This window comes from Fragaria vesca, linkage group LG3, assembly GCF_000184155.1.
Source record: "Fragaria vesca subsp. vesca linkage group LG3, FraVesHawaii_1.0, whole genome shotgun sequence".
NCBI classification, from domain to species: Eukaryota; Viridiplantae; Streptophyta; class Magnoliopsida; order Rosales; family Rosaceae; genus Fragaria; species Fragaria vesca.
Genome location: NC_020493.1, coordinates 12,024,603 through 12,050,222, shown reverse-complemented (window position 1 = coordinate 12,050,222; position 25,620 = coordinate 12,024,603). Strand labels below are relative to the sequence as shown.

At 37.8% G+C, this 25,620-nt stretch overlaps 4 protein-coding genes across 5 annotated transcripts; all 4 read right to left on the bottom strand.

Annotated features, from left to right (window-relative positions):
• Positions 1–2,469: 2,469 nt before the first annotated feature.
• Positions 2,470–6,548, bottom strand: LOC101312420 (probable serine/threonine-protein kinase At5g41260-like). Its single transcript, XM_004294185.1, has 10 exons — positions 6,065–6,548; positions 5,760–5,980; positions 5,533–5,668; positions 5,239–5,372; positions 5,048–5,153; positions 4,230–4,315; positions 3,837–4,025; positions 3,538–3,699; positions 3,263–3,376; positions 2,470–2,947 (listed from the first exon to the last, which is right to left on the bottom strand). Exons 1-10 carry the CDS (start codon positions 6,144–6,146, stop codon positions 2,705–2,707), a joined length of 1,473 nt encoding a protein of 490 aa, XP_004294233.1. The 5' UTR covers positions 6,147–6,548; the 3' UTR covers positions 2,470–2,704.
• Positions 6,549–9,413: 2,865 nt separating this feature from the next.
• Positions 9,414–13,186, bottom strand: LOC101315027 (phosphatidylinositol:ceramide inositolphosphotransferase 3-like). Of its 2 annotated transcripts, XM_004294194.1 has the most exons (12): positions 12,964–13,186; positions 12,782–12,871; positions 12,091–12,177; positions 11,927–11,995; positions 11,658–11,738; positions 10,920–10,991; positions 10,759–10,813; positions 10,560–10,662; positions 10,410–10,412; positions 10,240–10,335; positions 10,104–10,150; positions 9,414–9,891 (listed from the first exon to the last, which is right to left on the bottom strand). In XM_004294194.1, exons 1-12 carry the CDS (start codon positions 12,994–12,996, stop codon positions 9,761–9,763), a joined length of 867 nt encoding a protein of 288 aa, XP_004294242.1. In that variant the 5' UTR covers positions 12,997–13,186; the 3' UTR covers positions 9,414–9,760. The 2 variants fall into 2 exon arrangements, with proteins under 2 accessions (XP_004294242.1, XP_004294243.1); XM_004294195.1 differs by lacking the exon at positions 10,410–10,412.
• Positions 13,187–14,015: 829 nt separating this feature from the next.
• On the bottom strand, positions 14,016–18,804 carry LOC101313593. The gene is made up of 4 exons (XM_004295670.1): positions 18,657–18,804; positions 15,625–17,336; positions 14,716–15,564; positions 14,016–14,620 (listed from the first exon to the last, which is right to left on the bottom strand). Exons 2-4 carry the CDS (start codon positions 17,221–17,223, stop codon positions 14,351–14,353), a joined length of 2,718 nt encoding a protein of 905 aa, XP_004295718.1. The 5' UTR covers positions 17,224–17,336; positions 18,657–18,804; the 3' UTR covers positions 14,016–14,350.
• Positions 18,805–24,507: 5,703 nt separating this feature from the next.
• On the bottom strand, positions 24,508–25,258 carry LOC101300604 (18.5 kDa class I heat shock protein-like). Its single transcript, XM_004294229.1, has one exon. It carries the CDS (start codon positions 25,168–25,170, stop codon positions 24,706–24,708), a length of 465 nt encoding a protein of 154 aa, XP_004294277.1. The 5' UTR covers positions 25,171–25,258; the 3' UTR covers positions 24,508–24,705.
• Between the last annotated feature and the right edge of the window lie 362 nt (positions 25,259–25,620).

Genomic DNA, 25,620 nt, shown 5'->3' with positions numbered 1-25,620 from the left:
ACCAATCCTATGTGTATTAGGGTAAGACACATAACAGAAGGACGGAAACATAATTTCCTTAAACAGTTTTGTCCTATTTGATTGAGTCAAAATATGACACATTTTAGGTAAATCCTATTTTAACTCAACTTGGGTAGTAGGTTGGAGATGAGATTTTATAAATCCTAAACCTATTATAGGTTTTAGACCAAGAGTCGGAGATGTTCTAAAGTCACTTGTACATTATTAAATAGACTCTTATGATTGGACTCTTTCAGATTGACTTCCGATAATTCGAAATCAACAAGAGCTAGGGACGAGTTTTGTTTCGAACCAGAGATCCTTTACACACAGTGACCACATGTCTCTTCTAGATTGACTACTGATAATCAGAAATGAAGAAGAGCGATGAGTTTGGTTTGGACCGAACTCGAAATCCTTTACCACATATGGGCCACATATCTCATTCGGATTGACTACAAATCATTTTGAATCAACAAGAGCTAGCGACGAGTTTGGTTTTGGACCAAACACGACATATGGTCATCGGTCTCTTCCGGACTGATTATCGATCATTTGAAATCAACAAAAGCTAGCGACGAGTTTGTTTTTGGACCGGACCAAGAAACCCTTTACTACAAATGGGCCTTCTAATTTATGACGGATGGGCTTTTTGTTAATTTAGTGGCCCAACAATTTTAGATAGGACAAAAAAGGAAAAGGTACTTCGGTAATTTGATATGATTCTAATCCATACAAGTACACGCCTGCATTTGATATCTGAAATTCCAACTTCCCCCCACTCAAACCCTCTCTTTATTCTCTGTTCATATCTGTCATAAGAGAGGAAAGCAAAACAAAGTATCTCTTGATACATCTCTCTATTTCCCATCTTCATAAAGAGAAGAAAACAAGTTCTCTCTATTTCCCATCCATTTAGACATCTAAACATGAGATTCACAAAGTTTTGATCAATAGCACATCTAAACTCACAGACAAACCCCCGTATGGAGATATGATCTCTCATCTCTATTACTTTGATCAATGCTGAAGATTCTGTTGGAGAGGAAAGATCCCACATCAGAAAAGAGATAAATAAAATACAACTTATAAGTGGATGGATTATATCCAATTGTACCGAGGCCTTTTGTGATTAAAACCCAACACCTTAAATGTGGTTAAGTTGGGACAGTATCGGTACAATGATGATCCACGGGCCACACTTGTCTCTGTTCTAGTTGGTATCAGAGTGGGTCCCTCTTCAATTACGTCTCCTAACGTAACGGGAGAAAGTCTCCTAACATAATGAGCTCAGAATTGGGTTCATCGAATTGCCATCGGAAAAATTCTGATTGGCCCATACCATACCAAGTGCCTACAATGGGTCTTGGACTGAAGCATTACCGATTTCCGATGTGGGAATTGGGCTGAATGAATTCCACATGCAGACCTAAAAAGTTAGGTTGCACGTGAGGGGGAGTGTTGGAGAGGAAAGATCCCATATCAGAAAATGGATAAATAAAATACAACTTATAAGTTGATGAATCATATCCAATTTTACCGAGGCCTTTTGTGATTAAAACCCAACACCTTAAAGGTGGTTAAGTTGGGACAGTATCGGTACAATGATGATCCACGGGCCACACTTGTCCCTGTTCTAGTGATTCAGAATCAGTTAGTAGCTATGAGGTCCCGCCGATTGGTTCGGTTGTAGACTTGCGGGACTGTTTCATTTGTTCGATCTCACGTACTCCTAGTCGATCTAGGAAGGTCCAATAATTGTGATAGCTAGGCAAACACGCTTAAACCTTATCCTATTCAGAGAAGGAGAGTGAGGCTCTTACTACTCCTCGTTGACTTAGGACAAACTAGCAACTTGTTTTTGATTCTCTGAGGCTCTTTCGTGCTTTAACTCTCCCATTGATTTTGATTACTTGTTAGGATGTCGTCCACAATAGAGGGCCATCTGTTTTGTTGCAAACCATTGCATCTCCGCAGACCATGGCAAATCCGAACCGCACAACCATTACCATCAGACGGGAAGGCAACTCATGACGGTCATATTCTCTCTGTTTGAGCAAACTGTCGTTTGCAATATAGATACAGGAGACGCAACACTTACAGTTATTCTGAACCAAACCTGAAAACTGAAAGACGATCATTCATCTTTCTCCCTCGTCAGAGATATAGGAGAATGAATGAATGTATTTTGACTCGGTATCTTTCGACCATGGGTATCCCACAAAAGGATCGTGATATATTCCTTAAATCAATATTTAAGGTTGTTAGAATAGCCATCCCCAACCTGCCTCTTAACATAACAGCTTGGGTTGTATCCCGGTTACATTAGCAGGACCAGAAGTGAGATTAGGAAATGCATTGGAAATAACAATAGTTTGTTGAAGCATCAAGCCACCTATCATTCATTCCAAGGCTGTTCCCATAATTTGTGGTCCAAAAGTTGATATGATCCGAGGCATATTGCATAATGACAGACTCAAAAATCAATATCATATATGATTATATCAGAAAAACAGTAAATTTGACTTCTGTCTAAGTACAGAAGATCCTATAGATCAAAAGATAAATGAAATGATATACCAAGACAAACATAAAGATTGTTACAATGAATCTTTTGGTGCTGCAGAACTCAAATACCAAAGGGGGAATTAACAAAACTAGATACAGTTTAAATAGAAGAAGGGGGAAAAACACCTATACACATTCAGTTTTTATCTTTTTTTTCTTCCAAGGATGTGCCATCTTTTAGAGTTTCCTGCGCATCATTTTCCATTCCTAGGCTCTTTAAGGCAGCCGCTTGAAGGTAGAAGGCAGTCGGCCATTCAGGGTTTATTACTAGGGCTTGCATAGCATCTCCAAGAGCTTCTTGTGCCATATCATTCATCAAATAGCACAAACAACGTCTAGCAAATACAGTTGGAGATATCATGGTCCCACCATCAATGAACTGCAATTGAAAGCAACAAGATCCACCAAGGATTAAGATGATAAGCATATTTCTGTCTTTCTTTGGTCGTAATTTAGATATCTGCCTTATTAAGATTACTAGGTTGGTAAAGTTACTTTTCAAGAAATGATCAGTTATTTATATGCGGTTATGAAAAGACATTCCATCTATATGCAGGACCAAAACCTCAAATTCTTGTAACCTATCAGTACTCTTATTATCTAATATATAGTCAAGATGCATTTCTCTGTATTGGACTTTGATAATAGAGCTTAGAGGAACAAGTAAAGTTTGTATTTCTGATGAGTGCCTTACTTCAGTATAAGACTCTATTGCAGTAGCAAAATCTTTTGCTCGAAATGCAGTATCCCCATGTTTCTTTGAATTCAATGTCTCCTGTATTTGATTTGTCCACATTTGGAAAGAAAGCTGCAAGGTAACCTCAAAGTTAAGGGCAGTTCTTAGCAAAACGTACTAAACGTAAAATGTTATCTCATAAAATTATGCAAGCATAAAAGCAGAACAGTAGTTTCTTTTTCCTCCATTTCTAGATGTTTGAAAAATAATATATAGAAGTGAGGACCACTAACGTCATTTGCAACCCCCTCGTCATCCTTGTAAGCAACCTTCTCCAAGATTTCATGTATGGCAGTAAGATCTAATCTTGAGCATGCATCACCAAGAGGTGACAATGACGCCTGATTTGCAGGCACATTTCCATGTGGAATACCAAGCAAAATGTATGATGGGACCTGCTGAGAACCAGTAGATCAGATGATGTATACCTTCATGGCATTTGCAGCATTAATGTAAATGGATGCATAGCAGATCAAACACCAATGTATTGAACTGACAATAATCATTACGTAACAAAAAATGATGGGCACACCTCTGTTTCCTTCTGAAGAGGAATAAGGGCAGTCACAAGCGACTTGGCATTTGGCCTCTCACGAGGTTCATACTGCAAACACCGTGATGCTAACCGCACCAGCTCAGTTCCATCATCATTTGAGAAATGACCTTCCAAGCATGAGTCCATCAACATTAAAAAGTTTTTGCCGCGTATCAGGTCAAGTGCCTTAAGGGAAGAATATTTCAAAGTATTTAGCAACCATCCAAATATGACAATCGGGTTAAATATGAATTGAAATCCAAATCGGGTTAATATAATTGGCTTAAATATGAATTAAGCCAATTATATTATCAGCAATGCCAAGAATGAGACACAACCACATTTCAGTCCACTGAACTGTCTGAACATATTAAAGAAACAAGTAGTTACATGGCTCGGGGGGATATGCTTGCCACTGAGCAGATCAAGCAATAGGGTCCCGAAGCTGTAAACCAAACTTTCTGGGATCACTCTTCCTGCCAGAGAAAAAGATAATAACATTCAGATCAACTAAAAAACTGATCACCTCAAGAAATATGTTCAGAACTCATCCTACAAACACTAGATCATTCCCTTTTGCAAAAGAGAATACCACCTCTACCAGTAAGTCTGAAGGCCCTTCGAATGCATTTAATCTCATAAGTTAAAGAGACGAAAAGAAAAAGCAATTATAATGGATTTACAAAATACCAGCAATCCATTTACCAACAAATCGTAATCAGTACACTTGCCTAAAAGATATCAATGAATGCAGGAGCACAACTAAAGAATTTATCGCCACGTGACGTGTTCAAAATTCATGCATTAAGCACCTTATCTAGTGACATTTGGTTAATGGGATTGAGAAGCATGCAAGGGGAGCATGATTGAGCAAGTACATAAACGCAAATGCTACAGCCTAAACAGTCGGTACTATGGCAAGCCTCGTCAAATGATGAATATTGCTAGCTAGCCTCAATCATTTTGTCTAAGAAAACGACAAACACATGTTTTCACTCCAGAACAGCATGACATTTGCAATTTAAACCAGATGTTATAAATGAAACTGGCGTTTCATGATTATCTCCCTTGTAGGAACAATGAAGACATCCTTTTTCTTCACTTTTCCCTCTCCTGAGCCCCATTCCATACTCTCCCTCACAAACCTAGCGCGATTGTTTTAACATTGAATGCTGTTTGCCATTGGCTGAACCAAATGTTAAAATTACCTGTCCTCAAGTATTCTGGAGGGGTGAACGCCAGGTTGGTACTATAACTCTTTCCATCTTTGCTATTCTTCATCAAGCCAAAGCAGGAGAGTCTAGGATTCCCATCCTGTCAAGTGCCAACTAACTGTAAGGAACCGGCCAACAACACATCACCCCTAACAATTATCAAAACATCAAAACTCCCCAATTACCTTATCGAACAGAACCCTATAAGCATTAAGATCATGGTACAATGCCTGCCCGCTACTACTGCAATACTCCAAAGCTTGCGCAAGATACAAAGCCACACGCAACCGCATCGCCCATTTCATTGGCTGAGTCTCCCCTGCACCCAATTCAACAAATCACTTAACTCAAAAAACATCCCAAATCTAAACTCACAGCAATCAAGCATTAAAAACAAATCCCATTTTCGTCGAAACTCAAAACAAATCGAAAACACACCAACACAGCAACATAAATCAAACTAAAGATAGAAACTTTACAATGGAATAGATGCTTGGATAGAGTTTCATTAGGCATGAACTCAGCCACAAGCAATCTGTCATCACCCTCACAGCAACACCCAATCAAATTCGCCAAACGCTCGTTCCTCAGCTGCCCCACAGCTCTCGCCTCATCCTAAAATAGAAACCCAAAACTCCACTTTTCACACAAACCCAGATACTCAAACTCACAAAGTTTCCAACTATAACCCAAAAACAAAACTCACAAGAAATTGGCGCGAATCGGGCCAAGCCGATCGGTTGAACCTTTTGACGGCGATCCAACGGCCGTCGTCGAGAGTACCCTTGTAGACCACATTCGGAGCTTTCTCTCCGTGCTCGGAGACCACGTTCTCCGACGAGAATCCCGACGTGGCGGCTTTTAACTGGTCCAAGCTGAACTCAACGAACCCAGGAAACGAGTCCTTGTCGTTTTTCTTCCCGTTTTCTACATAAAGATGCAAACTTTAAACACACCCTGAAACTCAAACTCAACAGAACAAAAAAGTGAAATTGGAGACAAAGATTGAACCTTTTTGTGAAGAATCATTGGGAATGGATTTGGTGGTGGAAGGCCAGAAGCAGAGAGATAGTTTGGAGCAGCGAGCTCCCATTGGCTAAAGAGTTTAATCCAAAGTTCAAGTGAGAGAAACAGCTGAGAAAAGGCCCTTTGGAATGTCTGTGCTTTCTCTCTCTAGAAAGCTTTGTGCTGTTTTTGTGTCACTTTCTTCTTCTTGCTGCTGGGGACTAGTAGTAGAGAGGGTTTTGAGGACTAGTTGTAGTGTGGTAGATAGGATTGAGAGGAATGAAAGAGAGAAAGAGAGAGATAAATACAGGAACCAATAGAGGGTTTTATTTTGTTACTTAATTTTCTGCTATAATTTTGTCTGGAAAGCAAGAAAGTGAGAGGGGAATTTTTTCTAAGAGAACCTAAAAGCCAAAAGGGGAACTTTTTGAGAAGTTGGATCCAGTGTTTTCTGTTGTGTTTCTGTTTCTGTCAACTCCCGTTCCTTCTTTCCCCCCGTTTCTGCATTTTTCTCCTCGTTTTCCTTTTTGCTTTTGTTCTGTGTCTTTTTTGTGATTTGGTAACGTTTACTTTTTTTGTTCATCTCTTTTCTGCTTACATTTTTGGTTTGGTATGTGCGTGATTAGGAGGTGAAATGAGGGAGACATGCGCTAATGAAGACTCAATTTTTCAGAAAGTAAAGATTTACATTTTTTTCTTCTTTGTGCTGAAAATTCGAAGATTGTATGGTTATATATTATTTAAATTATTACGTTTATATTGAGTTAAGTGAGAGTTTTATATTCGTATATTATTCTTATTTATTTATTGTTGAGTTAGGACACTCTTCTTTTTTTAAGAAGTCTCTTAAGATGTTATGTAATAGAAAAAAAAGTCTCTTGAGATGTTATATAATAGTTGAGTTTCATGATAGTTCAACTCATCTTCTTCTTTGTTTCCCTTGATAAGGGAGAGATACGAGTTTGAGAAATATCTCATTGAAACCGACTTTGATATTTATTGTTCGTTTATGATAGTTAGTCCATTTGTTTTTAGTTTAGTTAGCTGGTTACGATAAATATTGATGCTCTAAAGTCTTAGTTAAGAAAAATTACATAATCAGTCTCCACATGTTCAGGGCAGTTCAATAGTTTCCATAAACAAGGAAATTTTTTTTTTTCGATGAAGATAAACGAGGAAATTGATTGCCTCATCCCTTTCTTCATGTTCAACAGCCTCATTACAAAACGTAATTGCGTGACAAATCTGACTCATGATTGAGTTTATCCATGGCCTGTAGAAGGGTCAACTTCCAAGTATGGAAATATCAATTCAATTCAAATCCATCTTACACTTCTTTCCTAATCAAATATTACATCTTCGACTTGATATTTGGTAAATTAATAGATCATTGTACAGTGACTTGCTGTTATTTTCATAAACTGTGAACCCTAAGACTTCAACTGTGAGAATAAACAAATTAAGTGGCTGCCTTAGCATGCCATATTTGAAGCTGACTATTACCCTTTTTATATATGATACGTTAACTACTATATATAGAGTTTGCAACACCTAAATTTTCCAGGAAGTCACACATTCTAGTTAAAACTAATTTGTATATTCAAAACGTTGCATTATTGTTCATATGATGACACCCTCTCTTAGATGAGTTGTACGATCAAGTATGCAGGTAAAGGACTAAAGGGCATAGTTTCTGTGCACATAAACTATGAAAACTGCAGTGATTTAGCCAGACATGCCTCAAATGATGAAGAATGCATTAAACCTGAGATCTCATGATCTTCTTCACCAACTTTTCCAGCTCTCTTATGCATAAAACTGCAACTTAAACTAGTAAAAAGTAGCTGTTCAGCCTTAATTTAATACTGATATGGTAAGGTTTCAGCATGGATGTGTGTATGTTTACTGCTCAACATGGGTCTCAAAAGGACTGTTCTTGGTTTTGGGAAGCATGAAGGGAAAGATAGCCGCTTCTTTCTCCTATGAATAATGAAATGCACCTTATATCGATCCTATACTATAACAAATGCATCTTATAGTATTATGTACTTCAATTTTTTTAAAATGCATGACCATGTTAGTGTTTGGACCACATGCATGATATGTTCAAGAAAGGTGCCTTGACCAATGACCCTTCATCTACTTCCCTATTATCATTTTCTTATTTTGGTTGGTGAGGTCTCTAAGATAATCTTAAACTAACCTTGGATTACAATACAAAAGTGATTAGAAGAGATTTAGTTAGACCTAAACTATACTAAAGTCATAAGGAGTAGGTCAAAGATTTCATCATTTTGAAGAGATTAAGAATGTAATTCGTTTTGTATGTTGAAGATGGGTGTGAGTGAGACGATAACCTTGTGAACAATGTTCTCCTATATTAGAGTTTGCCATATGGTCAATATGTGAATCTCCAGCCGATTATTTTGATCAAATTCTTCTTTGTCTGAAGATTCAATTCAAATCGGAAACTATTTGATCCGAATGGCAAAAGGTCTCCTGGAATTTATGTGTCTGGCAATCTATTTTCATCGTAAACCTTCACATTAACTTAGCACTGTTTGTAACAAAGAGCTAGAGCTACTTTATGATCCCCAATGGCAGGTGAAGAAGTTCAATACGGAAATTGAAATTCAAGGAAGGAAGTTGAACACAATTCTACCATTCTAGTTTTTTTACTGATATTGGTTGTTTAGAACTGGGGCAGCATTTTGCATTTCGCCAAAACAAAATCCCAGAATGGAGGTCCATCCATATATGCCATAATTTTTCTGTTGGATACTTTTGACATTGGTAGGGCTGAACAGAGTAGATATCAAGTTAATACTAAGCAAAAAAGAAAACATACAGTTCCTCTGATAGTGCAGGAAACCAGAAGAGGCATGTGATATAGACAATTGGTGTCCCTATGAACAAAACCCCTGAAAAGAGAATATAACATAGGGAAAAAAAGAAGGCAATTCAAGCAAATGGGTGGTGGTTCAAGTGGGTCATCACTCATCAGACAAGAGGCATTATTATATCTTGTATGCCAGCCCTAATTGCCTAAGGAGATATTACATGTTCCCTCCTCTAGTAACTATTCCCTTCCATCTTATTAAGCCATCATCCACACACCTATTTTCTGTGGATAAAATTTTGAGCAATGATCCCTAAACATGACAACCTGGTGCTCCAAGATAATGACTTGTATCTCAGCCATGATAACCACCACTTTTCTTGATTCATTTCGGTGCATACAATCTTTGCCCGACTCATTTCTATGATGAGGATAATGAGGATGATGATGATAAACACCAAGATGAAGATGATGATGACAGTAATGATAATAATGATGATGACACATGTAAATGTAAAAAAGTGAACTGCGCCAATAAGAGATGGGTGACAATGTTACAATCAACACTGAAAAAGTGGGACTCCTAAAGGGGTGTTAAAACAACTCCAATTCATTACCAGCAAATAATTTGTATCCCAGCTTTATCAGCCTCACTCTTGACAAAGAGATGCAACTACTTAAGTACATACCTAAGACTAACAGCAACCAAGCCATCTTCAGCTTGTGCTACTCATCTATTTACCATATACTGCTAAGTATTTTAATATCCCGAAGATTTCAGTTTCTGTCCTACAATCTGGACAAAAGCATCCACAAGACAAGACAACTGGATGGGATTGAGAATATTTACTGGTTTTTCAGACTTATGTAGTGATGTCAGAAGAATTTCCATTTCGGAATTTTTCAAGCTCTTCTCCGAGTCTGCTATCCCTATCCTTGGTACTCGTTGGTAGTAGCGGTGGAGATGTAGAACCTACGGACCGATCAGGCAATTCTGTAAAGGAGAAAAAGATCAAGGCATATGTAGTTTCGAGTATCCTAATGAAATAAGAAAATTATTTGCCAAGGAAAATCTGTTTTGATCTAGAAATATTGGAACTGAATCAACTTCAGATATCACCATATATGACCAAAAAAGGAATCCAGACCGAAGTTTTCACCCACTTTCAAGAGTGAGAGAAGATTAATGGGATTTCATTCGCTCACCTGGCAATTTTTGGTCCACAAAGAACACCACCAAATTTACAGTGTACCTGCATGGGAATAAACAACTTATGTTCTCTGTAAATAGATATTAGGTTATTTAAGACCAAATCAAGAGCTAATATAATCAATATCTTACCAGGCAACAACAATATCAACAGTGTAGTGTTTACGAGATGCTATAATCAAGAGACTCAGAATCACAGCAACTAACCAAGCAAACTGCTTGATGCACCTGCAATGATACACCGCAATAGAGTCATGAGAAAATACCCCAGAGTGATACATCAAATGACTGAAGATACGTACATCCTGAGAATAAACGACGAACTTATTTTCATTAACCAATTCACCAAATAAAGCCCACTTCAGACTGAATAACAAAATGAGAATCAGATAGAGCTGAATCAGCTGATAATAGGACCGTAGAAAAGAAGAGGCTCTAATAATTGTTGTTACCTCCTTGTTCCATATTTCTGAAATGTACGCACAAATACTAAAGTGAAAATCATGTGTGATGAAAAAATCAAATCACCACAGCCATACATAACAGCTCGGGGAACTGCACAAACAGGTAAATAACATAAGTATCAAGCTGCTTGGATTTATGGAGGTAATGAAGCATTAAGCCTAAGGAGAAGGAAGCATTTGAACTAACAGTAGAGAACTTCAAGCGCACTCTTTGGAGGGGGCAGCCTGGCAACTTCTGAGCCCTGAAAGAGACAGTTGTACCTGATTGTAAAACATATTTAAATACAACTTAATGAATCTTGAATACCTCCAACTAACAACCAAAACAATAATTCTTATAAAGTTTACCTCGCGGCAATGATAGTTTGGACCAGGAAGCTGAGTGGAGTAGAAGGTGATGATCCGCAGAAACTGAGAAACCTGACAAAATGAATACCCAAATATATTGTCAGAAAATAGAGCAAGGTACCACAGTATACCTGTAAACTCTACTGATCCATTCGATGCGAGAGTTGGTTCAAGTCAATACCATAGAAGCAAAATTAGAGTAGGAAAATGCACTAAAATTAGAGTATGAGTGCAATTTTCAGTCAGATGCTTCGAAATATGTACCAAGCTCAAGAATGAATCCTATAAGCAAGTAACACAATCCAGGATTCATAAGCAGATAGGAGGCATAAGTAAAATGAAAACAGCAGAAGACTATATGTGGTACATATAAGGATATTATGTCAAGTTTTCATCTCCATCAATATGTTATTGCTTATTATGAAAAACAAATGGGGAATTAAAGAATATATAATAGCATGTGGCGATGAGATGGCTACTTATGAAATTGATATCATATAAGAGCTAGTACAAACCCAAAAGAAGAAAGTTCTAGTGACATGCATTCATAGTATTTATGCTAAGAATTGAAGGTTTCCAGTAAAGGGCCAAGACATATGCAGCTTCATGCTCGCACTTCTGGCAGATAAAGCAATAAGGAATAACTCATGGGGGATGCATTGTTTAGACAAACAAGGTTGTATGGCAGCATATCTAGAAAGCAACGACAAAACTAGTATGTATACCATCTTTACTTACAGCTAGATAAGCAAAGACCCTGCACCATATCAGAACTGTATAGATTTTTTTGCTCTGAAAAACAAATGGGTGAAATGTCCACTGCAACAGGATATATAGACACAAAATTAGCTCGAGTTAGGATTTACCAAACTTCTACGAGTAATTAGTTAGAAGTGGATATCGAAGCAATAAAAAACTGAATGAAGAATATGCACTTCAGACACAAGAGAAAGAAGTCCATGACAAATTTGAAGCAAATGATAATATTGGCACCCAGAAAGTCTTACCAATATAAAAGAAAAAAATACAGCAGCAAACAGAGTCTCACTGAGAAAAATTTTGTCTTGTCCAAGTTCCTAAGATAACCGAAAGCAACAGTTAATAAATGACATGAAAACTGCTGCTGCATTAAATATTGAAGCGTCCCAATAACCCTTGAAAGCATACACACCGGGAGTAAAAAGAAGCCAGCATCCTGAAGTGTTGGTCCTGGCCGATGTAGATAGTGAACTCCATGCGCCGCTAGTCCATGAAGATACTGTTTGATACAGACTGGATAAGTATATAAAGAATCACAAATGTATATGTCTTAGCCTTCTAGCAAATACCATAGAAGGCCAATCTAGTAATAAATAAACAAATGAATAAAGGGATATAAAGGAAGAAAGGAAAAAAGCCCACCAAGGCATTTTCTTCACACATCAAGCAAACCATTTTATTGGCGGCTTTGCTCAAACACTTCCACTACAGTAAATAATGGGAATTAAATTTTCAGGCATTCAGCCCATACATATTCAGAATCATCGTACTTACGATTTCAGAAACTCATATCCAATGAAAAAATCACTCTGTGCCCAAAAGGCAAAAACTTTAGCATCACACTAGTAAATAAAGAACAAGGAAATGCCTATATATACTATAAGCCTATACCATCATTGACATTCAAACAAAAGAACCTTTTTTTATACAAAACAGCAGCTACAACCAGTACTTCACAACCTACTTAACGAAAATTACTTCGAACCCAATATACTTATCAATCCTTATAATCCAAGTCTGCCATGAACATTGTACTTGTTAGTAATTTCCAATACCAATTCACTGAACAGAAATCCAAATTGAATAAAGAGAACATAATGAACCTGACAAATGAGACCAGCAAGAACAAACTTCCAATTGCCAGCCAGAAGCGAAACTTCAGTCGACGACTCATTGCAGATTTTCCTCCATAGCTTCACAATTTAATCAAAACAAGATCAATCAAAACAACATTGGAATTGAAATTGAAAGAGGACAAAAAAAAAAAAAAAAAAAACAAACGAACCTTGGGAGCCTCACGAGCAAAGTAGAACGGCATTGTGGGCAACGAGGTTAGAGCTCGTCATCAATCAGCGGCATTGAAAGCTCCCCAATACAACCGCTCTAGTTTCAAATTTCAAACATATGATCACAAACTTAAAACAGAAAATATAAAAAAGATCGATTCTTTTTTTGTTTTGAATATTCGGAAAGTGATGGAGAGAATTGGAATGCAATCTGGCAACAGATTTCAAAAAATTTGAAAGTGAGAGAGGGAATCAAAATTGTTTGCTTTTATTTATTTTCTTCTGAGACTTGTATTAGGGAAGAAGAAGAAGAAGAACCGAAGAAGATCAGCGATGTGTGCATGAGTGATGACGTGTCAACTAGGAACGTGTTGACGTGACTGACCTGATGGTTTTTTCATTTTCTTCCTTTTTCCATTTGTTCTGCTCTAATCCTTAATAGGACAAAAATGGTGGAATTTCTTGTTTTTTTTTGTTTTTTTTAATTGCTATATATAAATCCATGGTACCAAATGTCACTATTAATTCTTAGAGTTTCTCTTCTCTTGTCCAAAGAGGAACAAGGATGAAAAAATTAGTAAAGTGTAAATATACATCTCGATTGTAGATATTGATTTCTCTTATGACATTCTCGCCTGTAAATGAATAAAGATTGAGAAATAAAACTAAACGGGTAACTCAGAGATGCAAATGGTGTGACTGATTGTACCATCCAACTTGTGTAAGGATTTGATAAGGAGCCTATTTTTCTGAATATATGGATTCAACCCAAAAAGAAAAGCGTGAAACGAAGGGAGAAAAGGAGGTTAAGCTTTCACTCAACAAATCAAACAAATCCCGGATTTATTGAGTAAAGCTAACTCAGTCTCTGCTCACTTGAGTAAAGCATGTACTGCATTCAGAAAGAAGCAAAGTAGTTTTGCTTTCCTGGGCAGCAAAGAAAGCCAGTTAGATGCAGGTACACTGCTTCACTGTTCAAGCCTAACTAGGTCATCATTTTTCAACTTCCAAAAAAAAAAAATGCAACTGGTGAAAACGCACATCAAATAAGTAACCAAGAAGCAATATAAATAGACTGCAGGATCCTTGTTTCAATATCAAAGGAGGGGGCTTGCACCCAATTCTCCAGTTATTGTATTCAACATTCTCCATGATGAATATTGCCATCTTAAATGGAGTTTATTGAGATTTAGGAGATAACCTACTAGAGACTCGCTATATGCACATTTTAAACAGACGAAACAGTTCCTCTTACAATATATTCGATGCACTAAATACAGCTTCGCTCAGGAAATCAAGTATAGGCACCAACAGCAAATTTTGTACAATGCCAACCCGACCAACTGAAGATATATATTGTAAATATGAGATGCAGTCACAGTAAAACTAGACACGCCCGACTGGTGAAAGAGGGGGATATGAGGCATATCTTGCAGGAACTTCCCCTTCTGTTTGATTTGGATCACTTGTTCCATCATCTTGCACTGTTGCTTTGCTTTCCCGGAACTCTGAGAACTCACATAGATTCCTACTATCTAACACTGCTATACAAATGGAGAATGCTTGTAAAACTGAGAGTGAAGAACTGAACTCAACTGAGTAGATCCCATCCTTGAATGGGGCTAAACTTAAAGCAGGTTGGTTTTCTTGTACTCCCTGTGGATATGTAAAGCACAAAAGTAAGATCAGTTGAAGATTTTTACAATAATGGGGAAAAGTTAAAATCAGCTGGTCTAAGGAGAACACCATACCTGATAGCAAAGCTCGAAGCGATCTGGAATCGAACAAACCTTATGTGAGGTCAAATTCTCACTGGCTTGATTCTGGTTTTCCAATATCCGTAATTTGCAACCCAAATCCCAACCCCCACAGTCACATGACCCACCTGTACTCCAACGTTCAATCAGAGATGATGGTCCTCCGTTACTCGGAAGACTATGGGCACCACTAGGAAGTATGACTGTTGTGCAAATGAGGCCTTGACTACCAACAAACTGCTTGCTCTGTACATCTTCCACAGAATAGGAGTGACGTCTCACCTTTGACAAACACTCTTCTGACCCAAGCACAGGCAAGTCATTATAGGTATCCCTTTGACGCCAATCTGTAGATGATGTCTGACTCTTTTTCGGGATTTTGACAACAGTGGCTGCAAGTTCATCATTTGCCTGGAAGTCTGAGGTTTGACAATCTGCCTGCTTAAGGTTTACTGAAAATAACACAAACTCTCTCACGCTAAACTGATCCAATCTAATCAAATTGGGAAACTGTGAATCAGAAACCTTCATTTGAGCAACAACATTACGGATGTATTCATGACCCTTGCCTTTGCTTCCATGATTCAGCCAAGTTCCATTCTTTTTCTTAACTTCCCGCACACTGAAGAATGTGTAGATACAACTGCAATCACCCTTTCCTGAGCTATTCAACTTCTTCATTGTGGCCGCAAGAATGTCAACGTCATTGTGTACTGCAAATGTAAACAGGGGAAGCCCATTTTTAACAGCAACTCGTAGAAGAGCTTGAACTGCTGATGGTCTAGTCTTCCTATCTGTAGAGAATTCATTGACATTAATTTCCCTACAACCAGTCATGCCTAGCTTTACTTTCCCTGGCTGCTCAGACAAAGATTCCACTCGCCCCGCAGATGATTTAGAGGCCTTGTTTGTTGATATGGAATCTTTCTCCAATGACTCCACTGAGTGATGGCAGTTGGCTACCTTGGGCTTCAGCAGTGGATCCAGTAACCTCCTCAGCGGGCTGGATCTGGCTTTGCCAGTGGCATTGGCCTTATCAATGTCTGAAGTATCCAGGAAAGTGGAAGCCACATTGTTCCCCGGATCAGGTCTAGACTGGAAAGTTGTGGACCTAAGCTGTTGTACCTCTGATGAGTCTTTAGAACTGGAGGTTTTACTCATCTTACCTACAGCAATGCTTAATCGGCGGAAAGGTGATGAGCTTCTTACTTTTTCAGCAGTTACTTTGCCTGGCTTTAAATCTGATCCTCTATGAGACTCAGTTAAAGTTGAAGATGTTGATACTCCAGTTGCTTTTTTGTTTTCAAGAATTCTGGCTCTGGATGGGCTCGTTCCTGTTGACGATTTTAGAGCCAACTGTGATGCTGAGCCAATTGTATTAGAGTGAAAGCTGCCACTTGCTGCACCAGTGGAGCCGAGATGTTTTACCCTAAAGTGTTTACGATCAACTTCAGAAGGAAAACGGCACGAATGGGGGAGATCAGAATTGAGCTCTGCAAAGGAGGCCTCCTTTGGTCTCTCTGGCAAGCTTAGTCGAGAAGTTTCTGCAGCTCTTTGACCCAGTGTTTCAGAATCAGAAATGTGAGGGATCCCAGGCCCAGAATGATTTCGTTCAGGAACATCTCTAGGCAAAAGCAGAACAATTCTATTGCAACCTTCAGGGGTTTCTTCTGAACATGGCTGCTGCAATTTGTCTACTTTCTTCGGAAACTCAGCATCATGAGAGTTTTTCTTTACCCTTAAATCTGTGGCTGCCATCTCAGACTGTAACCCATTCCGCATTCCTTTTTCTGGCTCAGTCTTTGGGTCTGAACCTTTTCTCTTGCACTGTGGCAACTTGATGAAGGACTTATCTGGTCTAATGAACTTCTCCGGTCCATTCAGATTGTCACTCTGGTCAGCTTCAGGATCCTGAAACTTTCCAACACTTTCTCTAAAGGATTTGACAACTTCAGAAGGCCCTTCCGATGGAGAAATCATGAAATGAGATTGGAGGGAAGGACGGTGCATCCTAAGACGAGCAGGAGAACAGCTGTGACCTCTGCTAGAATGGGTTGATGATTCATCTGTCGAAAAGGATGAGGTTGTATTACTACTGGACGGTGAATACCTGCTACTTCTGTATGGCATCTGTTTATGGCTATACTGCCATTTTTCTAGGCGCCCCCAGTCAAGAACTCCAACATTTAGAGCTTTCTCCTGGAGGTTTTTTCCTCTCTGAAGATAGCTCGGCAACTTTGACATATACTTGACAAGTTCATCAGCTTCAGTTGTCTTTCTATCAATACGTTGCTTTTGGTGGTTTCCATCAGAGATGGGTGGGATATCTTTTACATTTTTGGTAATTTCATGATGGAGATCAGCATAGGACAAACTAGGCTTTTGTGATTTGAACTTGGATTGGGGATTCAAACATTGGCTTGCTTGGCGCAGTGCGTTTCCACTTGTTCCTAGAGATTGTTGGTCATTGGAATTCCTTGTGGGTTCAAAACGCCCATCCATGGTAGTATCTGTGATCCCCCTGTTTATCGTACCTGGAAAACCTTGCTACAAGGAAGCTCCATATGTTTCTTATTCAGCTGCACATTAGGATTGATTCGCAGATGCAGGCCAATCTGAAAAATTAATGGCGGAGAAATTGAATGCAAGCCCAATAAATTGAGATACTTTAACAAGAGCTTCCAAAGATAAACTAAAGGTAATGCTACAACGGATAATGAACATATTACTGAAAAATGCAGAATGACATACAAAGTAGGTTTTTCCTTTTCTCACTAACTACATTGGCAGTTTGGAACTTTCACTTTGCAGGAGTCAAAAGCAAAGAAATAAAGTCACACCCCTCTAAAGAAAGCAAGTGTTTTAACAAGTGGAGGCTCTCACTCACATGTTAAGCAGTATTAGAGGAGTCTATAGTTCATTACTGCTGTTCACTAATCTATCACAACAGAGATTCTATATTTTACGAAACTCAAACAAAAGCTGAAAAAATACTACACCTCAATTTGTCAACAAACACAGTCAACTACTATAGCTAAAATCAGCATCCAAAAGGAATATACAAAGGAAAAAGTACTTCATATGTCTAACGTAATACGGTAGGTCGGTACCTATGGTTGCAAATGCAAGCACTCAAGAATTTAAGCTCTCAGATATTTCACATCTTATGATCACAAGACAAAAAATGTCACACTCTGCTCATAACAAGCCAAACAACTAGGCAACTTGAGCCGCTTTCAGATCCTTTAATTTCCACTTTCGAAAACATAAAATTGCAAAACTTTAGCATCCACACAACTCAACTGCACTAGGAAGTATGCAAACTGCGTAATGTATCAATCAACACATGCATTGTACAGATGATGAAACCGACTCACACGGCTCCAAGTTGAAACCGGAAGCTATAAGGCAACCCATTCCAGTGTATGGACAAAAAATTGAAAGTACTAAAAATCTAAAGCCAGTGGTCCTCCAAGAATCAAGATCCAATTTCAAAAAAATAACTTGAGATAAGGTAAAAACGACCTGTAGTCCTCACCGTCACTATCGCCGCTAAGCGTGTTATCACAGCTAACGGTAAAGACAAAGCTGCCAGCTAATTCAAAACCAGAGCCGCTCTCATATTTCAAAATCTCCAAACAGTTTGGTTATCAACAAAACAAAACCAATAAAAGAAGCTATTTCCTTTTCAAAAATATCTCTAACAAATCAAATCAGCCCCAAAATCAAAGAGACGCACCACCAGAAACTACAGATTTACAATCCACAATATAAAAAAACTATATCCTTTTCATTTCCGGTCACGAAACAGCCACTAAAGACTTGAAAGCATCAAATTCCGAGCTAAAAAAATCAGACAGATTCAAGCGATTGCGAAAGAAATTTCAAGCGAAACAAACAGGATACGACGATCATTTCTAGCATTTTCAACTTACCGGAGTGAAGCTGTGGTAATGCGGAGACACAAAACGCCGGTGACGGAAACAGCGACGGCGTCGGAGATGGAGCAATGCGTGTCGGTGGCGGATTGGTAAGAGAAAGCAGCGAGTTTATAATAACAGAGATCAAAGGCGAAGTAGAGTATTAGTTCCTCGATATCAGAAATGACGGAGCCTCTGTTCTCACCTCCACAAATTCCGAGGGTTTCTGGAGAATCTCAAGCTCAGAGAGAGAGGAGAAGAAGAAGTGTGGGGGGTGTGAATGAGGGAGTGTGAAGCAGGGACAGCTTAAATTGTTTTGTTGTGACTAGTGTGAAGCAGTCAAACCAGGGAAGAAGAGAGAAGAAGAGAGAGAAGAAATTATGAGGGCAATCGTTTTCATCCGACGGGTTAGAGGAAGACCTGGATGATCGGGCGGTCATATCTGAGGTGAGAGAGAAAAACAGAATTGCTACTGGGCCCCACCGTGAAAGCCTCCCCGTATTTTATATATTTTTATATTTGATTTCGCCGTATTTTTATTTTATTTTATTTGTGGTAAAATAAACATTAAAAGGTAAAGACTGTGAGGGCCCGAATATGGACTGGGTCGGGTGGACCGGTGGATCGGGTTTGTGACGATTAAGGTTTTGGTATTATACTTTTTTTTTCTTTTTCTTTTTTTGGTAAGAATGAGGCCAAAGGCCCAGAACAAAAAAAACATACAGGTTTTGGTGTTATACTCTGTTTGGGAGTGATTGATTATATTTTTCATCAATAATTTTCTCGTTTTATTTTGTTTGTTATTTAAGTATTTTGGTATGATTCTCCTGAAAAGGAGGCAAATAAAAACAGATAATTAGAGTCTTTAGGGCAATACCCCAAATTATAGACCTAGTTGGTTCTATTCTACTTTCTTCTTGCTACTTTCCAGATGCTAGAAACTTTAGAAGATTAGGACTTTAGGAGGTTATGATATTGTGTTGTCGTTTAGCAATTTCATATTACCATTTTTCAAAAATTAAAATTGTTACCTAATATACAACAGCACACTAGAAGAAAGTATGTGAATCATTTGTAACATATATATATATATATATTAGCAATTCTGATCACCTGGTCAGTAATTGGCCAAGAGATTTATGGTCAGTCACTCTTAGATGTAAATCTAATGGTGCAGAAAACTATTTTTAAATAGAGTTATTTTGTTTTTAGTTTTTATATGTAAATCCAACAGTGATTTATTATAATTTTCTTGGTTAGTTACTGACCAAGTGAACACTACTGTATGTAATAGAGGTGCTCATTGTTACCGTTTCTTTTCTTTTTAAGGCAAAGATCATTGTTAGTTGTAAATATAACTATATGTAGAGATCAACAAATTTTCAAGATACCCTAATCACTATTTTCACCTTTTTATCCCAAAAAAATAGATATGCACTAATAAAAAGGTAGAAGAGGATATGCTTTTGATCCCGCGCCAAAGTTTAAAGGTAACCACTTTTAAAATCAAAAGGGGATCAAGCAAATAGTGAGGGTGAAAAGGGCAAAGGCATCGAAGGCTGCCACGAGAAAAAGGAAGTGATAAAATAAAAACACAATGCAAATGATGAAAAGGAAGCTTAAAGCTCCTAAGCCTTGCCGTCATCATTGCAATGTTTGATCCAAAGATTAATTGCTATGATTCTATGTTATATTGATCGAATCATTCACGTATATATGCTCATGAAAGTGTTTATAGTCCTAAGTTCCATGGTTCATGAATCATGATTGTCTAATATGCTTTGCCCAAGTTGGAAATGACATACACATAATTTACCTTTTACTTGTATCCGGTAGTTTTATAATATAATTTTGTTATCCGAATTGTTCATCGTGTAAGTTTATATTAAAAATAAATAAGTCAAGAAAAATTAGATTGATTTTGAGCTACGATATGTATATGTGCTTTCTTCGCTTAATTAAACAAACAAATGATTCAAATAACATCAGAGTAAAGAGACAATATATAAGAAGAGTGAAGATTCTTCAGTCAACACTATAATCATAAATCCTGTAAAATAAAACAATAAACTTCATGACAGTAGTTAGTAGTAGGTGGTAACATGCAAATAATTTCACAAAACCATGTGCTCAGTGTATAATTGCCAGATTGACCAATAAGTTTTGGCGTTACAATACTATTACCAGTTTTAAACATTTTTATTCATGCATCATCATTCAAATATGATTATTTTCTTTTTTTGGTCAAGAAACAAATTTGATTATTGAGGTAAGAAAAATCCAATTGCTAGTTGACAACATATTGCGAAATGATATGGTTGTCTCTAAATGATTGTCCGGGTTAACCAAAACAAGCTGGATACAAGTTTACTTGGAAAGATTGATTAACACCCAATAAGAATCCATAACAAGAAATTTAAATCATATATTTTTGTGTGATGCGAAGGGTTTATCACAAATACGGTTGAAAGTCAATAATTGGGTCACCAGCTAGAATAAGCTACCATACAAGTAAACTCTTTGTAACATTATTGGGTACTACAATTAAAAGTATCATTATTGATGCATCAATATTTTCAGATGCATCACAAAATTATTTTTCACGTAGGTTTCCTTATTGTTTTGGATCCTTATTCTATTAGCTGCAACAACAATCGGAGATACTTAAGCATCTCGGATTGATAAAGTGGCCCAGTTGGCGAAGACTGCAGGCATCCTTGCATGATTGTATTGAGCACTTTCCAAGAGTGATATGTTCACCACATTGTTGTTCATCTCTTTGAAATAGCAATGTACCTGAAAGTATGGCAACTTTAGATACGTACTAATTCAAGAGAGTATGCAAAATACTATCTATTTTTTGAGACTGTGATCAAAGTATATGGCAGTTCACCTTGGCCTTGTTGAGGAGGAGTTTTACCGCCATCACATATGCATTTGCCATCCACGCAGTGATATGGAAATCCTTGACACACAGAATTGCAGTCTATCATACGAGGACACTGTAACGGCCCCCTTGCTTCAGCCACCGGCATCCTCCACAATGCCATACAAGTCATTGTGGCCAACAAAAGGAGCAACGAAGCTAACTTCAAAGAAGGTTTTTTCTCCATAGCTAGAATTTTTTGTGGTGTTCTAATTGCAATATGTATATCTGGATTATTAGTATCACCACAAAACACTAATTTATACTAAGGTTGATCCGTTAGCTTCTCAATCATTAATTATTGAATTAATGTATTTACCTTTACATTTCTATGTGATTTGTGGTGCTAGATGTATTCAGCATGGATTTTCAATAAAGATCATAAAAATAGAAGTTTTTTTTTTTTTACAAGTAACTTAAATTTAAGGTAAGGTTTAGGTTTTTTTTNTTTTTTTTTTTTACCGTGTGATTGGATGCTGGTGAATTTCCGGGAATTTAATCAAAAATGAGGAATTCCTAATTGCTTTGGACTCTTTCCACCGTTTGGATTCTTATCACATGGAATTTTCAATTTCTACGGGAAAATAATCGTGGAATTTGAGAGTTTAAATTCCCGACTTGAATTCCTCACAAAATAGGCGTCATTTATCGATTCCCTCAACTAAAATTAGTCTAAATATTAATTCTTGTCATTTTAAAATTCTGCATCATGAAATCCAAATAATAGAATTCTCAATCATGAATTGTAATTCCCATGACTTTAAAATTTCCGTGAAAATTGCAATTACTTAATCCAAACACAACGTTATGAATCAATCCTAAGAAATATTGTGAATTTCATTCATCACAAGACATCAGGGGTGCAACTATATAAAGGCATGCAGGATCTGACCCCTACTATAATTTCAAATCAAATCTTTGTAGCTATGTCATAAACACAAGAAATCATGTGTTAATTCGTATGATTCGACCCCCTACTATAATTTCAAATCAAATCTTAGTAGCTAATATGCCATAAACACAAGGAAACATGTGTTAATTCATATGATTGGACCCCCTAATATAATTTCAGATTCTCCTATTAAAATTTCAGATCCCCCACTACAATAATTTCAAATGCAATCTTAGTAGCTAATCTGCCATATACACAAAAAAATAAATCATTAATTCAAACTTTGTAAGATGGGTTTTGAAATTATAGTTCCAGGATTAGGTCCAAGAACCTTATCCCACCCATTTGCAGGCCCAGGATTAGGTCCAAGAACCTTATCTCAAACCCAAAATGAGGAAGTCAGTCCAATAGACTTAAGGAAGTTTAGTGGCCCAAATCCACCTAGTAGCTTCTGTCGCCCACGCCTCAGCTTGACTGTGTCCGGGCAGCGGCATCGGCTGTATCTCTGAGTAGCCTCCATAGATCCATTGCCAAAGCTTTCTTCAGCAAACAACAAGCCCCCAAATTGAGACGATTGGACACCAGCAATTTCCAATATCTTGACGACTTTGATGAGTCCAATTATGAGCCCATCATCAGCGAAGAGAATCTTGCTTTTTAGACCGTCCATTGCGCCACAACAGCCTTGCCCAGACCATGGAGTCGATGACGACAACAATGAGGCAGCCCAAGAATTATCACCCATAGTCGGGTCTGCTCAGATTTGGGTAGCCCCAGATTTTTGGCGGCGGCCCAATGCCTATTCACCATAGAAAGATGATAAAAGGATTAAAAGCTTTCGTCGTGATTTCGATCATCCAACACTTGTGTTAGAGTAAATGTTAGGCTTGTGGTGTTTGACAATAGTGGACCTAACTTAACGATGACTAAATTTTCTGAAAATTTGTATAAATAATATACTCATATAGTCCAACGAATTGAACGGTGGAGATTTAATTTTATGATCGAAAAATTCGTCAAATGACCTATCCTTATAAATGAACAAAAATAGGGATCCCTCATTGGAATGACTTTTGTGTGTGTGTATACAATTCCCTTTCAGAGCGGGACACCATTTTAAAATTAAAGTGTGGTGTTTCTCGTTTCGCTCATTTTTAGGTCACATTTTCACATCTCCACCATTCAATGTATAGATCATTCTTGTAAAGTTTCATCCAATTTAAAGAACATTTGAGCTTCCGTCCAGCAAGAAGAAACGGTGTCATTGACGCCTGAAGGTGGAGAAATCAGAGACGTCCGCACTTACTTTAAGGGTTGTGCGGACGTCCGCCTCTGTGTGTGTGTGTGTGTCACATAAGTCAGTTTCTATTCAGAGCGAAAACTTATTCAGAACGAAGCTTCGCTCTGAAATTAAAGTGTGAAGTTTACTTATTTGACTCACTTTTCGATCATATTTCCACATCTCCACCGTTCATTTTGTAGAATCTAATATATAGATCATTCATGCAAAATTTCGTCCAAATTGATGATCGTTAAGGTATCGAATTAGATTAAATCAATTAACGGATCATAAAGTTGTTAAACCAGAATTATTTGTATAAATAACGATTTCGAAAACCCAAACGATCATCAAATTAGAAATATTCATTGCAGCTAACGACTCCAACATATCAAAAAAATTCTATTGAAGTGGTAGTGAATGTATTCTTTCAGTCTATATTCTTTCACACTATCAATTTCAGTTTTTTTTTTATTTTTTATATTTCTAAATATGATTTGTAGATTCAAATCCTTGAATTAAGTTGAACATGAACATGTTCACATGATCGATCGCTCTGCAACAAGTAATGGCAATCGATGGCACAAAATAGGCACGTCCTCAAGTCTATCAAACATACAAACCAGCAGCTAGCTTACATTGGCATATTCCTTAGTGGCTGTCAAACTGAATTTCTCCTTTGGTCATTTTGTTCAGGCATCATAAGATACGAATATGATTGTAAACTACAGAATCTCAAACTAGATCAAACGATTGGATTCATTGGACTGAAATATATGAACTTCAAACATTTTTATTAGCTTAACAAAAGTTTACAACCAGATTCCAAATACTTAATATTACACATTACAAGATACACCGACACTTGGTCACACTCATACTATTACTGAGACTCACAATATCACGTTGATAGGACAAGCAAGAAAAAGAGAATTAGTAAAGATGACCCTGATTTCTGAAGTTTTAATTAACCAGAGATTTCAATGGCTTTGACATCAGGCTTCTTCACCTCCACCTTAGGAATGGTCACACTGAGAACCCCATTCTCCATAGCAGCCTTAATCTCATCTATCTTGGCATTCTCTGGAAGCCTGAACCTCCTCGAGAACTTGCCGCTGCTACGCTCAACCCGGTGCCATGTATCATTCTTGTCCTCCTTCTCTATCTTCCTCTCTCCGCTAATCTGAAGCACCCTGTCATCTTCGACCTCAACCTTGACCTCTTCTTTCTTCAGCCCTGGAATGTCAGCCTTAAACACATGTGCTTCCGGAGTCTCCTTCCAGTCGATCCTAGTGTTGACAAAGGCCGAGTTTTCATGAGGAAATTCAGAGAAAGAAGGAGTAGGGAATTGGAAATCCTTGAAAGGATCACAGAGATCGAGGGAAAAGGGATCAAAGTCGCTGTTTCGTCGGAAGTTGGGGATGAGCGACATTGTGAGTTTGTGACAAGAAGCAAAAGTTTTAGCGATGATTTAAAGGATGTTGAGAAAGTTTTGATTTGCTGTGCTTGACTGGTCTGGTGAGAAAGGAGAAGATCGATTGCATATTTATAATGCAACCAATGGAGTTTCGAGAAGTTACGTACTGGGCCCTGATCGATCTCTGGAAATTTCGAGACTCCGGGAGCTCTTGAGAACAAACTCCATCGGCGGTTAGAACGAGTGATTAGGTACTAGACACTTCTCCAAATTTCGAGAATTCATGGATGCCGCACATGAAACGTACTAGGGGATTGGGCCACAAGGCCCACAACAAAATGTCGTAGATGATTTTGGATAGTCCGAGTCCATGACCAGCATAAACTAGCTAGATCATATACCAAAAATATGGGACGACACAAATATAGAGAACTTCATATACGTACCAGAAAATTTAGGGTGGTG

What these genes read in the sequence shown, in the direction of transcription:
- LOC101300604 (XM_004294229.1), bottom strand. Translation starts at nt 25,170, where the DNA reads ATGTCGCTCATCCCCAACTTCCGACGAAACAGCGACTTTGATCCCTTT.
- LOC101313593 (XM_004295670.1), bottom strand. Translation starts at nt 17,223, where the DNA reads ATGGATGGGCGTTTTGAACCCACAAGGAATTCCAATGACCAACAATCT. An exon ending in ATTCCATATCAACAAACAAG is followed by an intron (nt 15,565 to 15,624) that starts GCCTCTAAATCA and finishes GGGAAAGTAAAG; the next exon opens with CTAGGCATGACTGGTTGTAG. An exon ending in GCTTCGAGCTTTGCTATCAG is followed by an intron (nt 14,621 to 14,715) that starts GTATGGTGTTCT and finishes ACATATCCACAG; the next exon opens with GGAGTACAAGAAAACCAACC.
- LOC101312420 (XM_004294185.1), bottom strand. Translation starts at nt 6,146, where the DNA reads ATGGGAGCTCGCTGCTCCAAACTATCTCTCTGCTTCTGGCCTTCCACC. An exon ending in CAATGATTCTTCACAAAAAG is followed by an intron (nt 5,981 to 6,064) that starts GTTCAATCTTTG and finishes ATCTTTATGTAG; the next exon opens with AAAACGGGAAGAAAAACGAC. An exon ending in ACGAGGGGGTTGCAAATGAC is followed by an intron (nt 3,377 to 3,537) that starts GTTAGTGGTCCT and finishes GTTACCTTGCAG; the next exon opens with CTTTCTTTCCAAATGTGGAC.
- LOC101315027 (XM_004294194.1), bottom strand. Translation starts at nt 12,996, where the DNA reads ATGCCGTTCTACTTTGCTCGTGAGGCTCCCAAG. An exon ending in CTGGCTTCTTTTTACTCCCG is followed by an intron (nt 11,996 to 12,090) that starts GTGTGTATGCTT and finishes CGGTTATCTTAG; the next exon opens with GAACTTGGACAAGACAAAAT. An exon ending in TGCGCTTGAAGTTCTCTACT is followed by an intron (nt 10,663 to 10,758) that starts GTTAGTTCAAAT and finishes CTGTTTGTGCAG; the next exon opens with TTCCCCGAGCTGTTATGTAT.